Source organism: Apium graveolens, chromosome 11 (assembly GCF_009905375.1).
Source record: "Apium graveolens cultivar Ventura chromosome 11, ASM990537v1, whole genome shotgun sequence".
NCBI lineage: Eukaryota > Viridiplantae > Streptophyta > Magnoliopsida > Apiales > Apiaceae > Apium > Apium graveolens.
The window spans coordinates 169,420,976-169,436,977 of record NC_133657.1 but is presented as its reverse complement, the minus strand read 5'-3'; the positions used below and the strand labels follow the sequence as shown (position 1 = coordinate 169,436,977).

Here is a 16,002-nt window from a genome sequence, read left to right as displayed (position 1 = left end):
ACCCCTTTTTTGCGTAGAGAACTAAACTCCAATATCTTTCCAAGTTCTAACCGTATATAATTGGCTTCAAAGAACTTTTCAATGAAAGCAATTTATTCCTCCAAGTTAAGCATGTTTTGTCCAGTTTTTCCATTTTTTTGTGTCACCTTGCTTAATTCACTTTACTTTGCTGCTACAAGACGCTTGCGCACTTTTAAGGGCTTAAGCTTTACATTTGGTACAACAATTTCATTCTTTTATTTTGCGATTGAGCTCAAGCACAAATCGTGATTGTCACACTTTGTAAATTTTGCAAGTAACATGCTGTGTCTGGTTTATTCTTATTCATTATCCAGGTGACCCCTCCTTTGTTGTTCATTAACAGTCCTTACATGCATCTTTAGTTACCTTCTATGAATATTGTAAAAACCTAATGATACTTCTGGATAATACAACTACTTACCATTTTGCCAGTGTTGTCATTTTGGCGCACCAACAATTCGACCCTTATCACTACAAGAAATATGGCCATTTGTGACGGAAAATTTACGACGAAAAAAAATGTGCTCCCAACTTACGACGGAACAAAGTAAAACGTCGTAATTATTTATGACGAAACTCAAAACCGTCGCAAGTTTAGTATTTTATTAATAAAATTCAGCACGACACGATTAAACAAAAATGAAAATCATTTAAAGTTGCGACGATTTGATTATTTCGTCGTAAGTTAAATATTTTTATTAAAATTTTAACTTAAAATTAAATAAAAAAATATTTTATCTAAATTTACGACGAAATATTTGTGACAGAAAAGATCGGATCGTTCAATTTACGACGGAAATTAAAATGCGTCGTAAGTTATCAAAGAAGGAAATTCAAAATTTTCCCCAAAATTTTAGCGGAAAAATGAAAATCATTTAAAATTGCGACAATTTGATTATTTCGTCGTAAGTTAAATAATTTTAATTAAAATTTTAACTTAAAATTAAATAAAAAATATTTTATCTAAATTTACGACGAAATATTTGTGACGAAAAAGATCGGATCCACCAATTTACGAAAAAAATTAAAATTCGTCGTAAGTTAACAAAAAGGGAAATTCAACTTTTTTTCCAAAATTTTGGCGGTAAATTTGACTTTTCTCAAATTTCTGGTAGCCAATAATATATGACGGATTCCATCGTAAATTAGCACATGATTTTTGATAATTTCAATTTTTAAAAAATATTATTTCATGGTCCAATCATATTAATGTCAGCATTTATTTGTTTGCGTGACATTTTAGAGATTTCAGAAAAAAATTAAATATTTTGATAAAATCATTTAATATAAAATTATTTTGATATGATATTTTGGTTTATCACTAATATATATGTGACATCCATACGGTTGTATCATTGAAAATATTTTTAAAATAATCGAAAACCCAGTTTAGGATTCAACACTAGTTAGCTGTATTAGTCAAACCTATGATGCATTGTTAAAATATCAAACCAAATAAAATTATTTTGATATGAATTTTTGGTTATATCACTAATATATATATATATATTGACATCCATACGGTTGGATCGTTGAAAAATATTTTTAAAATAATCGAAAAACCAATTCAGGATTAAACATTAGTTAGGTGTACTAGTCAAACTGATGTTTGACTATTAAAATGTCAAACCAAATAAAATTATTTTGATATAAAATTTTGATTATATTACTAATATATATATATATATATATATTGACATCCATACGGTTAGATCGTTGAAAAATATTTTTAAAATAATCGAAACACTAATTCAAGAATCAACACTAGTTAGTTGTACTAGTCAAAGTCACTACACCAAATATGGCCTATTGCAAGACCAAAAAAGCGTTGTGGTAGACCTAATATATGTTACAATAGAATCTATGGTAACATATTTGCCAAAAACCAGCGTTGCATTTGCGGCCGTTGCCATAGACCCTTTTTGTAACGAATTTTAGTCTGTTGTAACACTTTCTTGGTTATTACAATAGAGCTTTTTTGTAACACTTTTTCCTGTTGTTGTAACATTTTTAAATTGTTACAATAGATCTTGTAACACTTTTGTGTAACATTTTAATATGTAAATATGTTACAAAATGGAGTTTTAGTAACACTTATTTCTGTTTTTGTAACATTTAAGGGTGTTACAATAGAACTTTGCAACACTTTAGTGTAATATTTTTATATTTAAAATGTTACAAAATCAAGTTATTGTAACATTTTTTACAATATTTTATACTATTTGTAACAAATTTTGGGTTTTTAGTAACATGTGCTTGCAACATTTTTATCTCCTAGTGTAATACTTTAAATGTATATGGCAAAATTTTTGTGCAACACTTTCATATGGTAAAACTGTAATATGTTGTTTGTGATTACAATAACTTGACAAATTATACTTGTCAAAATCCTAAAAATACATTCCAGTTTGCAATTTAGCAAATCCAACAATAACAAGTGGCAACAAACCACATACTGCATCATAGTCTAAACATCAAACCAAGTACTGATAATAGTCTAAATATCAAACCAAGTACTGATAATAGTCTAAACATCAGCAACAATATTGTTGGACCAAAATATCAAAAGACCAAGTACCAAAAGTATGCACATAGAAATAAAACTACTGAGCATCATTCATCAGAAATTGCAGTTTCAGTATTATCATGTTCGCCATCCACCTGATTGTCATCCTCCAAATTCTCATCACCATGATCACTATCCTCGCTTTCATCCGTAGCAGCAGCACAAAGCTCTTGAACATCAATGTCGCTGAAATCTGGATTGATTTCTCCAAGTCTTGCCACCACTTTGGTCATTTTATCAAACACCTTTCTTTCTATCATCTCTTGCATTTCAGCCATGAGTTCCTCCCTTATTGTGTTTTTCAAGTCAGTGACATCAGTAGGCACAGTACTGCCTAGATCTTTTAGCTGCTGAGCCTTCTTTGTTTTTCTGCATTTCCCCGATCTACGAAGAAGCTAATTCGGTCCATGACTTGGTTTTTTACCAGCTTGGTCCCCACTGCCATCTTCAGCAACCAATGTAGTCTACCAAATTAACAGGTATAAAACATTAGTATCATGTTCCGTAGCTTAAAAATGAAAATTAAAATGACTTGCCCCCTGTAACTGAAAATGACTAATTTAAATTACCATGTATTCGCGTCCTTCTTTTCATTTACGGGTTTTCACATAAATTTCATCCATGGGAGCTAGTTGCTTAGGTGACATTTTTTTCTTTGCTTTCTACAAAGATAAACCAAGAACTCAACAAAAATTCACAAGAAAAAGTGAACCTATGAAATCGTAAATAGATAATAAAAAAACATCGATTTTATAAATTATGGACATACAATTTTCTCCCCAATTTGTGCAAAGCTTTTACGACCAGCAGTGTGCGTTTCGACAATTAACTTGCGATTTTTAGCATTTTTCTGAGCTCGATCCTGATCATTCAATAATGTGCAAACAAATAATTAATATCCAACATGATTTAGAGTACTGGCTAGCTGTTCAATATTTAAAATGCATTCCTTCACGTCTTTATCCCCCCAGTATTTAAGTAAAATCTTAAATTCTTCGACTGAAACAACATTTGGCCTATTTTTGAGTCTGTCCTCGTCATTATCATACTTAAGATAATGGTTCTTCTTAAATCGGCTTTTGTGCAGTCTCCACAAAGCATAAATTGTTCGCAATGTGTACGTCCTTCCTTCCTCAGGAATATCATATTTTGACTAGCAAAATTTGTTAAAATTAGTGCAACTCGATCTAAACCTAAAGACAGTACAAAATACCATAGTAAATTATCGTGTTTATGTTTCCGGTTTACCTTAACAAAACTCCAGAGCTCTTCCTTCTGTTGTTCAGGAAATATATGCCAAGAGAGGCAATCAAGTGGGACAGACTACCTAGCCAACGTACCTAAAAAGTTGGTAAATTCAGAGAGGACCTTGTCATCATCAACGATGGCCTGAAGCTCGCAATTCAGTTTAATGACCTTTCTTTCATCAGGCCTTCTTCTGTAAACATCATTCATGAGTGTAGGTCCTCGACGCTTTCTATTCTTGGGTGCACCTAAATATATTACAAAACACTTAATTAATAGTTGAATGCCAATTAAATCAAGAAAAAAATTAACAATAGAATTAAGCCAAAATCAAGAAATAGAAATTGACCTCCTAAATTATCATCACTCAGTTCCTCATCAGGTTATGGCTCAGATGTTTGACCACCAGCATCCCTTAGCCCTTTATCTTTTTCAAGGTTCTTTTGACATTCTTTCATTAAAACATAAGCTTCCATCGTACCAATTCCTAAATTATTGAATTTTTTGGCAGGAGCCACTTTCAATGGGAAGAATGGTGATGTAACTTCAGGTAAGGGAGGGGGGTGGCAGTGGAGGGGTTAATTCTCGAGTTGGTTGTTGGGGTGATTTTTCAGTGGGTTCAGTAGGAGCTGTGGCCCTTGAACGTGTGTTCGGTCTTTTCACCGGAATGGTCACCTTTTTATTTTTTGCTTTCTTGTTACCAACTTGCTCAACTTTCTTTGTAACAACTCGCACATCTTCTTCTTCAGCATCGGACAAGCTCTCATGTTCGGGAATGTACTCCCTATCAACTTCCTCATCATCATCAGGTGGAGTGATTTTTGTGCCTTTCTTATCTTTCTCCGCATTTATTCCCAACTCCTTCAACTTCTTTTTATTTTCTTCAATCTGCAATATTCTTTTCCTCTCATAATCTGTTATCTGAAAAAAAAAGGATCAAATAATAATTAGATCCAAGGCATAACTGATAAGAGTAATTACATAAAAACATAAAGAAAAATTACCTGCAAATTTTCAAGAGCCAATCGGCGACTTGTCCTCTGTTTCTGCAGGGCATCCACTGTCACAAAATTTCGTTTTGCTTGTAGACCTGTTGGTGCAATAACAGTTTAACAATATGTAACATTTTAACATGCACAAATTGAATGCATCATCAACATGAAAATCTATTACCTTCAAAAAATTGTGTTCTTGGTCGCACAACTACATGGGGCTGAACCTGTTGCTTAGCCTCTACAGATTGGTCAACCACATCATCGACATAAAAATCTAACCTTTCACCTTCAACTTTGATTAGGAATGCAGTTAAGTCAGCATCGGACTGAATCAAGTGCCAACCTGAAGGAACCTTCTTCACATAAACACCACCAATTTCCTTGTATTTCAGCACATCTAGCACATACTCCATCAGAACTGTGTACGAGAATCGGTCTGCATCAACATACTCCAAAATCACTTTACAAGTCCCACCGACATATTTGGATTTTGTAAAAGTTCCCTTGTGAAAGAACCTGAGAACATAATCTGTACTTGCCATCCTGAAAATTAAAAAGTACAAACAAATTGTCAGTGATATAAATACATGTCCTAGATGTTATAAATTAAAAAAAACAAGAAACTAATTGAGGCTCATGTGGAAAATAGACAAATAGATTACAAACCAACTCAAGTTCCAAATAAATTACTACTCAAGTTACAAACCAACTCAAGTTCAACTCAAGTTCAAAATAGATTACAGACCAACTCATTCAACTAACAAATTACAAAGCAAACTCTAAGTACCAATTACATAAACAAATTATAAATCAGTGCCATGTCATATATCAATATCATCCAGGTCTTCATTAGGTGTAACAGGGAATTGATTTTTCGGGACATCATCTCTGGACCAAGTGAATGTATCAGGTATGTCAACTCGCGGGATATAACCTATGTCAGACACTTCTTCTACTGTAGTCAACCCATCTTCTACTTCAGAGTATTGATCCTTTGGATATTTCTGAAGAACAAACTGCAAATTCTTTTCAATAGGATCTTCAATATAGAAGACCTGTTGTACTTGTGTAACGAGGACAAAGGGATCTTCCTTTTGACATAACCTACTAAAGTTTATTCTTGCTAACCCATAGTAATCCCTAGCTTTTTGGTACCAACAACACCTAAAAAGTACTATTGACACCGCACCCCAGTAGTCCACTTCAATAATCTCCTCAATTGCACCGTAGTATCCCACATCCCCAACTATTGGGTTCTTATCTTTTGCACTCGCAAAACTGGTGGTTAAAGCAGTGAGGAACACACCAGAGTTTTGCGTCGTACACCTACTATCTCTGAGCTTGGTGTGAAATCTATATCCATTCACATTGTAACCTGTAAATCTCTTTGCCGAACGAAGAGGGCCCCTTGCCAAAGAGGACAATTTCAGTGAAATTCCATCTCTTTTTTGAACCACATCTTTCAACCACTTTTGAAAGTCAGTTGTATGCATTCTTTCGCGCTTATACCTCTTTAATTTGTCATCTTTTTGAACAAGGGTATGGTGTTTACTACAATTGGATTAGCTGCAAGTTAGCACAATATTATAATGTCTTGAAGTTTTTTTTAATTAATCTTAATTTTTGGTTGTTAATTAGAACTTACTCTTTTAGCTTTTCGATTTCCACGTTTTTACAGTTGAATAATATGTACCGATGAGCATTTGTCCATGTCTTGTTGTCCAGATGAATAGACTTTCCTTCTCTGCTTCTCCGAGACCCGATAGGATATCCACCATCTGTATGACTATCCTTGGTATCGGTCCCACTCTTAGACTACTCATCAAAAAATCTAGAGCAAAATGTAAGGCATTCTTCAACCAAGTAGCCCTCTGCTACGCACCCTTCAGGTTTACTCCGATTCCGAACGTATGACTTCAATTTGCACAAATACCGTTCAATTCCAAACATCCACCTTAAGTGCACCGGTCCACCAAATTCTATTTCCTTGCACAAATGAATTGGTAAGTGAACCATTATATCGAAAAATGCAGGTGGAAAATTCATTTCAAGCTCACAAAGTATCTCGATTATTTCCTTCTGCAATTTTTCAACATCTTTTAATTCAATGACTTTTCCACATATGCCTCTAAAGAATGCTCCCAGCCTCATTAATGGAATTGCTACTTCAGGTTTCAGAGTTTTTACGACAACAAATTGTAATAGAAATTGCAGAATAAAATGCGCGTCATGACTTTTGTAACCCGATATCTTTCGCTCCTTCATTTGAACGCACCGGCTGATATTTGATGCAGATCCGTATGGTAGCTTAGCATTCATTAGAACTGAACAGAAGATCTCTTTCTCTTTTTTGGTCATATCAAAACTAGATGCCCTAATTTCAACATGTTTATCATCACATTTGACAGGGTGAAGGTCTTTTCTAATACCCATTTCTTCCAAATCTTGACGAGCATTAAGATGGTCCTTTGTCTTGCCTCCAATATTAAACAAAGTCCCCAAAATCTTGTCACAAATGTTCTTTTCAATATGCATAACATCTAAGTTATGCCTAACCATATTATTGCTCCAATATGGTAGCTCGAAAAAAATGGACTTCTTCTTCCAAGGGCAATATGATGTTCCTCTATTTCTTTTCAGCGGCTTCCCAAAATCATTTTCGTAACCACGCAATAGTTCTTCAACCTCTGCTCCGCTTAATATATCAGGACATGATAGCATTTCCACATCTCAGTTAAATTTGCGCCTATCGGACCTCCACTTGTGATCTGGAGGGAGAAACTTCCGATGGTTTAAATACACAACCTTCTTACTATGTTTCAAATATGTCGATGAGGTCTCATAGTGACATGAAGGACAAGCCAACTTTCCTTTCCTGCTCCAACCAGATAAAATCCCATATCCAGGGAAATCACTTATCGTCCATAATAGGCTTGCGTGTAGCTTAAATGTGTTGTCTAACCTGGCATCATAAGTTTCTATTCCAACAGCCCATAACTCCTTCAACTCTGCAATTAACGGTTGCATATACACGTCAATTTCATTATCGGGATAAACTGGACCAGGGATTAAGGTTGAAAGAATTAGATTTTCGGGTTTCATGATTAACCAGGGGGAGGTTATAATTTACGAGCACTACTGGCCAGGTGCTATGAGATATGTTCATTGATCCATATGGATTGAAATCGTCTGCCGCTAAACCCAATCGTACATTTCGCATTTCGGTAGCAAATTCAAGATATTTACTGTCCATCGACTTCCAACCCTTTCCATCAGCCGGATGCCTTAACCGTCCATCTTTCTTTCGTGATAAAGCCTGCCATGTCATTGAGCTCGAGAAATCAGAGCTCAAGAATATTCTCTGCAGCCTTGGCTTTAAAGGGAAGTATCTTATCACTTTAGCCGGGATTTTAGGATTCGATGCTAGTTCTATGTTTGCATCAGACCTGGCCTTCGCCTTCTTTTCAACTACTCTCCATCTTGATGTTCCACACTTAGCACAATTCTCCAGCCTCTCGTTTTCTGCCCAAAAGAGCATGCAGTCATTTGGACATGCATGTATCTTTTGTTAATCAAGTCCTAGGTCTTTCATCATACCATTTTCCGCACTAAAAGAAGACGGAAGATTTACATGAGGGAAAACCTCCTTTATCAATTCAAGTAAGTCACTAAATCCTGATTCGCTAAAACTATGAATGCACTTTAGTTGATAAAGCCTAACTAAGAAACTTAATCGACTAAAATTTTTGCACTCGGGATATAACGGTTGTCCACCCTACTTAACAAGGCGATAAAATTTCCTTGCGTCATCGTTTAGTCATGTTCTACCAACGTGGCCAGTAACATCATTAGTACCATATGCATTGTGTATCATAGCATCAAATTCATCTCCAAGACCTACACCTATATTAATATCCATCTCATCAGCAACCCTATCTATCTCATGGGTTGAGACCTCGTAAATCCATTCAACGGAATGGGCACAAGGACCATTACAGACTAGATGTTCGTGTATAGCCTTAGCACCACTCCAAAAACGATTATCACATTTCTTACAAGGGCACTTAAGCTCGTTTCCTACGGCACATCGGGAAAATGCTTGGTTAATAAAAGCTTCAACTCCCTTTCTATATCTATCACCGTACTTGGGAAGTGTTACCCATTTTTCTCCTTCAACATCCATTTTCTACATAAATTTTTTGAAACAAAACCACAAAATTCACTTAAGTTTTCAACACAATCAGACAACAACAAGAACCAAGAACAAAAAAACAGACCAAGAACAGAGCAGTTTGACTTATAATTACAACAAGAACACAAAAAAACAGACCAAGAACAGGGCACTTTTGACTTAAAATAACAGGGTATTTTGACTTTAAAACATCAAAAAATTAAAACAAAATTCTCAGAAATAGTCAGACCAAGAACCTACTAATTTTACAAAAACACAAAACAAAAACAAAATACAAAAGAACACACAAATCACAAAAAATACACAAAATTTTTACATGCATTCACAAATAATCAGAGAGAGGAGTGTTTGAAGAGTGAGAGAGATGAGTTTTACCTTATATCAAGCTTTAATCGAGTTTAATCGCGCTTCAATCGAGCTTCAAGTGAGAGAGATGAGCTTCAAGCCTTCGAGATGTGAGAAAGCCTTCGAGATAAGCTTCGAGTTGCGACGGAGAGATGTGGGAGAGGTGTGAGAGAGGTGTGTGAAGGAGAGATGTGAGAGAGGTGTGCGAGAGAGAGATTTGAGGGAGGTCTGAGAGAGAGAGATGTGAGGGAGGTGAGAGAGAGAGATGAGGTGAATTTCTGTGTAATAGATTTGGGGGTGAATTTTTGTCCAAATAAAAGTGTATTCAATTTTTGGTTCCAAAATAAAAGTGTAAAATAATTTTTGGTATCCCGCCATCCCCAATTTTAGTGTTCCCGCCTGTGTTTTCGGTCAATTTAACCAAAAGCGTTACTATTATTGCAACATTATTTGAAATATGTTGCACGTTTTACAATTTTTTCAAATTGGACCTTAACCATGCAACACTTACGTATTTTATCTAACACTTTTATAAATTATTGCAATAGAGTTGAAAAATTTGTTCTACTGCAACATTTTCTGCAACACAATTATATTTTGTGCTTGCAATAGGTCATATTTGGTGTAGTGAGTGATGCTTGACTGTTAAAATGTCAAACCATTTAAATTTATTTTGATATGAAATTTTGGTTATATAACTAATATATATATATATATCTATTGACATGCATACGGTTGGATTGTTGAAAAATATTTTTAAAATAACCGAAAAACCAATTCAGGATTAAACACTAGTTAGGTGTACTAGTTAAACTGATGTTTGACTGTTAACATGTCAAACCAAATAAAATTCTTTTGATATGAAATTTTGGTTATATCAGTAATATATATATTTATTGACATCCATACGTTTGGATCGTTGAAAAATATTTTTAAAATAATTGAAACACTAATTCAAGAATCAACACTAGTTAGCTGTACTAGTCAAAGTGATGCTTGACTGTTAAAATGTCAAACCATTTAAATTTATTTTGATATGAAATTTTGGTTATATAACTAATATATATATATATTGACATCCATACGTTTGGATCTTTGAAAAATATTTTTAAAATAATCGAAAAACCAATTCAGGATTAAATACTAGTTAGGTGTACTAGTCAAACTGATGTTTGACTGCTATAATGTCAAACCAAATAAAATTCTTTTGATATCAAATTTTGGTTATATCATTAATATATATATCTATTGACATCCATACGGTTGGATCGTTAAAAAATATTTTTTAAAATAATCGAAACACTAATTCAGAAATCAACACTAGTTAGCTGTACTAGTCAAAGTGATGCTTGACTGTTAAAATGTCAAACCATTTAAATTTATTTTGATATGAAATTTTGGTTATATTGCTAATATATATCTATTGACATCCATACGGTTGGATCGTTGAAAAATATTTTTAAAATAATCGACAACCAATTCAGGAATCAACACTAGTTAGGTGAACTAGTCAAACTGATGTTTGACTGTTAAAATGTCAAACCAAATAAAATTCTTTTGATATGAAATTTTGGTTATATCACTAATATATATATCTATTGACATCCATACGGCTGGATCGTTGAAAAATATTTTTAAAATAATCGAAACACTAATTCAGGAATCAACACTAGTTAGCTGTACTCGTCAAGCTGATGCTTGACTGTTAAAATGTCAAACCAAATAGGATTATTTTAATATGAAATTTTGGTTATATCACTAATATATATATATCTTGACATCCATATGGTTGGATCGTTGAAAATGTGTTTAAATAATCGAAAAGCAATACATGATTCAACACTAGTTAGTTGTACTAGTCAAACTGATAATTGACTGTTGAAATGTCAAACCAAATAAAATTATTTTGATATGAAATTTTGGTTACATCACTAATATATATCTATTAACATCTATACGATCCGATCATTGAAAAATATTTTTAAAATAATCGAAACACCAATTCAGATTAAACACTTGTTAGCTATACTAGGCAAACTGAAGTTTGACCGTTAGAATGAAAAACCAAATAAAATCATTTTGATATAAAATTTTGGTTATATTACTAATATATACTAGTTTAAAATCCGTGCGATGCACGGTTGTTTTAAATAATATTTATTTATAATCTTTTTAATATTTTATCAATTATATTTTTGAAAAATAGTAAGTACGTGCATGTGAATAAGTATAATAGAACATATCTTTCATAATTTACAATAGCTATTTATAATATTTACCTGGCCCAATTAAATATGTCATATGCTTAAATTAAAATATTTAATTTAGAATAAAATCTTGGACTAATTTATATAATACCTATTACTCCTACATCTAACCATAATTTCGATTTCGGAAATTTAAGGATTAGAATTTAAGTGATGATTTTTTATTAGTTGTCTGAGAGATATTAATACCTATTACTCTTATATTTAACAATAATTTTGATTTCAAAAATTTAACGATTTGAATTTAAGTAATAATTTTAATTAGTTATTTGACTTGAGAAATATTAACGTGTTAATATTAATGCTAATAGGTATAATATATCATCTTGTAATTTTATAATTATTTTATGAAAATTAATCTAGTAATGAGTCTTTAATATAACTAACTAACTATATTTATTTATTTTTTATTTTAACCATGATTAATAGTATAATTTTGTTTAAAGCTGGATGTAGAGTGTATATCAATTATATTTTTTTATATATATAATAATATTTGAATATTATGTTAATAAAACTATTTTATGTTCAAAACAAATTGTGAATTTATAAAAATAACCAAAAATATATGTGATCAAACAACTATCAACAAAAGTTTCAATGTTTCATCTTTAATATTACACTACACAGAGATAGCTCATATCCCGTGCATAACATAGATTTTTAAATATAGACAACTTTAATTTGGTTTTTTTGTACCCCAACCTCTCTTTATCTTCTTTATTTTTATATATCTTTCTGAAGGTCTTCTCGCCCTCTCTCTCGCCTCTCTCTTCTGCCCTCACTAAGAAAAAAATGATAGATATAGAACAGAAAACCCTAAATATAGAGCATGAGCGTGTACTACAAGTGTAAGAAAGGTAGGAAGACAGAAAGAGGTTCAGGAAGCCGAGCAAGCCCATCTTGAGAACGCTTATGCACAAGTAGACATGTCAATAGATTAATTTATATGTAGGTTTTCTCGCTAGATCATATGAGATCTCTTTCTGGCTTTTATCATTTATTGTTTGTCCAATATTTGTAGTTCTTGCACATTTTTTTGCTATGGTTGCTTAACTACTTGCCGGAAATGAAATTAGACTTTGGCGGTTTAGAGTTTGTGTTAAGTTTGTGATTACATTAGACTTTGCCAAATTTAGAATTTAAATTGGAAGCCGAAAGTGGCTAACTGAAAAATCAGAATTTGGCTACTCTGTAATTACAATCTTACGACGGTTGTTCCTCACATATTTCGTCGTAAGTTGACCCCTAACTCCCAAAATATGACATTCTTTTCTGTCGGAAGTTACTAATTTACGACGTATAATTACGTCGTTAATTTATGTTTTATTTTATCCAAGGTGGGCTCCACTTCCTTAACTTGCGACGTTTTTCTTAAACTTTGTGACGAAATGAATACTTATGACGAAATGGTTACTTATGACGAAATATGTACTTGTGACGAAATTGGAACTTGCGACATAATTGATGTTTATGACGAAATGGTTATTTGTAACGAAAATCTGAATTTAAGACTTGAGCAAAAATGTCGAATATTTTTGGTCGCAATTGGGCCAATTGCGACGAATTGTAGTGTAAAAATTCCGTCGCAAATAGGCAAATTTCTTGTAGTGATGAATCTCAGTTCTTTAACCAAACTAGCAAGAAAGACGTTGACACCTAGTTAATAAGACTCTATATATTAGGTCTGGTAATATGTCCATAAAATATTACTCCCTCAGGTCTCACCCATTTATTTGCATTTTGGAGAGAGACATTTTATGTTTTTAATAAAAATTTAATGTTTAAACTTTTATTTAAAATAGAATAAAAAATTAAAAATAAGTTATAAACTATACTTCATATACATTATTAAATACGTGTCGAACAGACCGAGGGAATACATTATTCCATAATGAATCAAAAGTTCAACAACCAAATTTCAGTTAACAGTATACTCATCCATTTTTACGGAGTATTTTTTTCGATTGCTTTAAGGAATACTAAACGTTAATCCTGTATTCTTGTTTGACGGCTTGATTAGCTTTTTCAGCTTTTTTTATACCAAAAACCGTCAGCTCGGGGTTTTACTACCGTTGGAGCGCAAACAAATACTGACATATAGTTTTATCTATGATTGCAGCAGTATTTTCCAACAAGTGATGCAGCAGCAAGCAGCACAAACTTAAAATGTTTGATAAGATGGCACTGCCACTATGAAGTTTAGGGATACAGATAATGAGAAAACCACAAGACATCTTTATTTATATATATTACATCTGATGAAGACTGCACTTTCAACTTACTCGATGAAAAATAAAAAAGAACAGACTCTGAAATCTGGAACTTAAAATTTTGCCATCTAATAATGGAAAACGAGAAGTTCGTATTCAGCAATAATATAAAGGGAAGTTACGTTAAACATAATGGTTCGCGTGGTAATGACTCCTCTGGCTAGCCTGAAAACCCCCGAGCCACCAACTATGGGCAATTCTCGATACTCATTAGGTAAGGGATTTCTTCCGAGAATGCTTATGCTACTACCATTGTACTTGCCAGTAGTAAACACAAAAGTGAAGGACATGATTAAAGTGGTCTCTTCCAGGGAGCATGAACCCATCAATCCTTGGGCTCGACCCACAATCGGAGAATCGGGTTCAGCTCCTTCTCTCAAAATGTCATCGATCATTGAAACAAATCCGAAACTTGAATTTGATGTGCTGGAAATATTGGATTGGGCCACCACATAAGCTGTTTGGTTAATTCCATTTCCATTGCCTTTTTCATGGAGGAAGACACGAAGCTTAGTTACCTTTTCTTTCTTGTAAGGAAGTTTCTTGAACCATTTTTCAACTGCTTCGGGAGTTTCGTCAGTACCTTTAGCCATTGAAATGGATAAAAGTATTGATGAACATAGAACAAGAATTATCATACAAATATTCCTCATCTCTTTCTTTCTGAGATTAGGTTCAAGTGTGGAACTACCTGTATATACATATTAGGTTTTGCATGGTCTATTTATAATGTGTTTTTGCATGGATCTATCTTCTAATTTATTTGTTTAGTACATACATTTGCACACTTGACTGTATTAAATTAAACATATCTGGCTTAGTCGTCAATGCTTAGGACTTTAGCTATGGAGATAGTTGTTCAAACATGCTATTTTGTATTTAAATGAACTGCTGAGGAAACTATCAAAGAGAGGAAAATTTTAAGGAATAGAATTGTACGAAAGAGAAGAAATTAATGGATTGGCCATTCTGATTGTGATATTAGGGTTTACTTTCCATTATATTATGTCAACTGGCTGTCGAATTAACGATAACTGCAGGTTAAGATAACCTAGTTAAAATGGTTTCTATGTATACGACATAATTCCTGTTTTTTCCGTTCCCGTTTTAAATGTGATGGTAAAAGTTCACTTTCATTATTTAATATTACTAACTTAAAACCACCGATCCTTTTTTAATATTATATAACTTTTTAATAAAATTAACTTGAATTGAAATCTTAAATTTTCTCATTTAATTTTTTTAAATAATATGATTTTATATAATAAATATATTAATACCCGTATATGTTCATAATATTTTTAATAAAAGATATTTGAAAAAGACAATGATATTTATTGAATGATATAATTTTTATTGATATTTTTACGTATTTTTAATGATTATATTTAAATTAAAAGTTAAGTTTTAGTTTGTATCAATAATATATGAGTTATACTTAGTCTAATATTAATTTCATATTATCCAGAATCAATAATTTACATTATTGTGTTTTGACCCGAGAGTAATTACACCGACAAAACTCATCTAATTTTTTTTTAGTTTGATTTTAATTTTTTAAGCCCGGCTTAATAATTTTGTTTCAACCTAGACTAAGAGTATATATATAATTTTATTTTAGCTAGTCGAATTATATTTTAACAAATTAACTTCTGATAGTATATATATATCTACTAGTATATAACTCGTGCGAAGCGCAATTGTATTTATCATTATATATTGTAAATTACAATTTTAACATGTTGATGGGATTCGAACCTTGTACTGTATAAAATATTTTGAGATTATATTATAAATTTAATATATTGTTGGTAAGATTCGAAACTTGCATCCGCTTATACAAAATATTTTAGGATTTATCCGACTATTCTCATGAACTGATTCTTAAATATCTAATGGGCACTGAATTGAGAGCTTGGACAATTTGATGAATTTGGGGAGATTGCAGGTGTTTGGGAACTTGGGTCATTCGTTAATTTCGTAGAATTGATGAAGACAGCTAGTGATTGACACAATTGATGGAGATTAAGTTGTATGAACATAGCAAGAGCAGACATCGTCGGAGACAATTGATATGAGAGAGAATTTCCCGATTATG

At 32.6% G+C, this 16,002-nt stretch overlaps 1 protein-coding gene across 1 annotated transcript; it reads right to left on the bottom strand.

Moving 5' to 3' along the window:
* Positions 1-13,972: 13,972 nt before the first annotated feature.
* LOC141696127 (dirigent protein 22-like) lies at positions 13,973-14,497 on the bottom strand. Its single transcript, XM_074500313.1, has one exon. The coding sequence runs from the start codon at positions 14,495-14,497 to the stop codon at positions 13,973-13,975; it is 525 nt and encodes a 174-aa protein (XP_074356414.1).
* Positions 14,498-16,002: the final 1,505 nt, after the last annotated feature.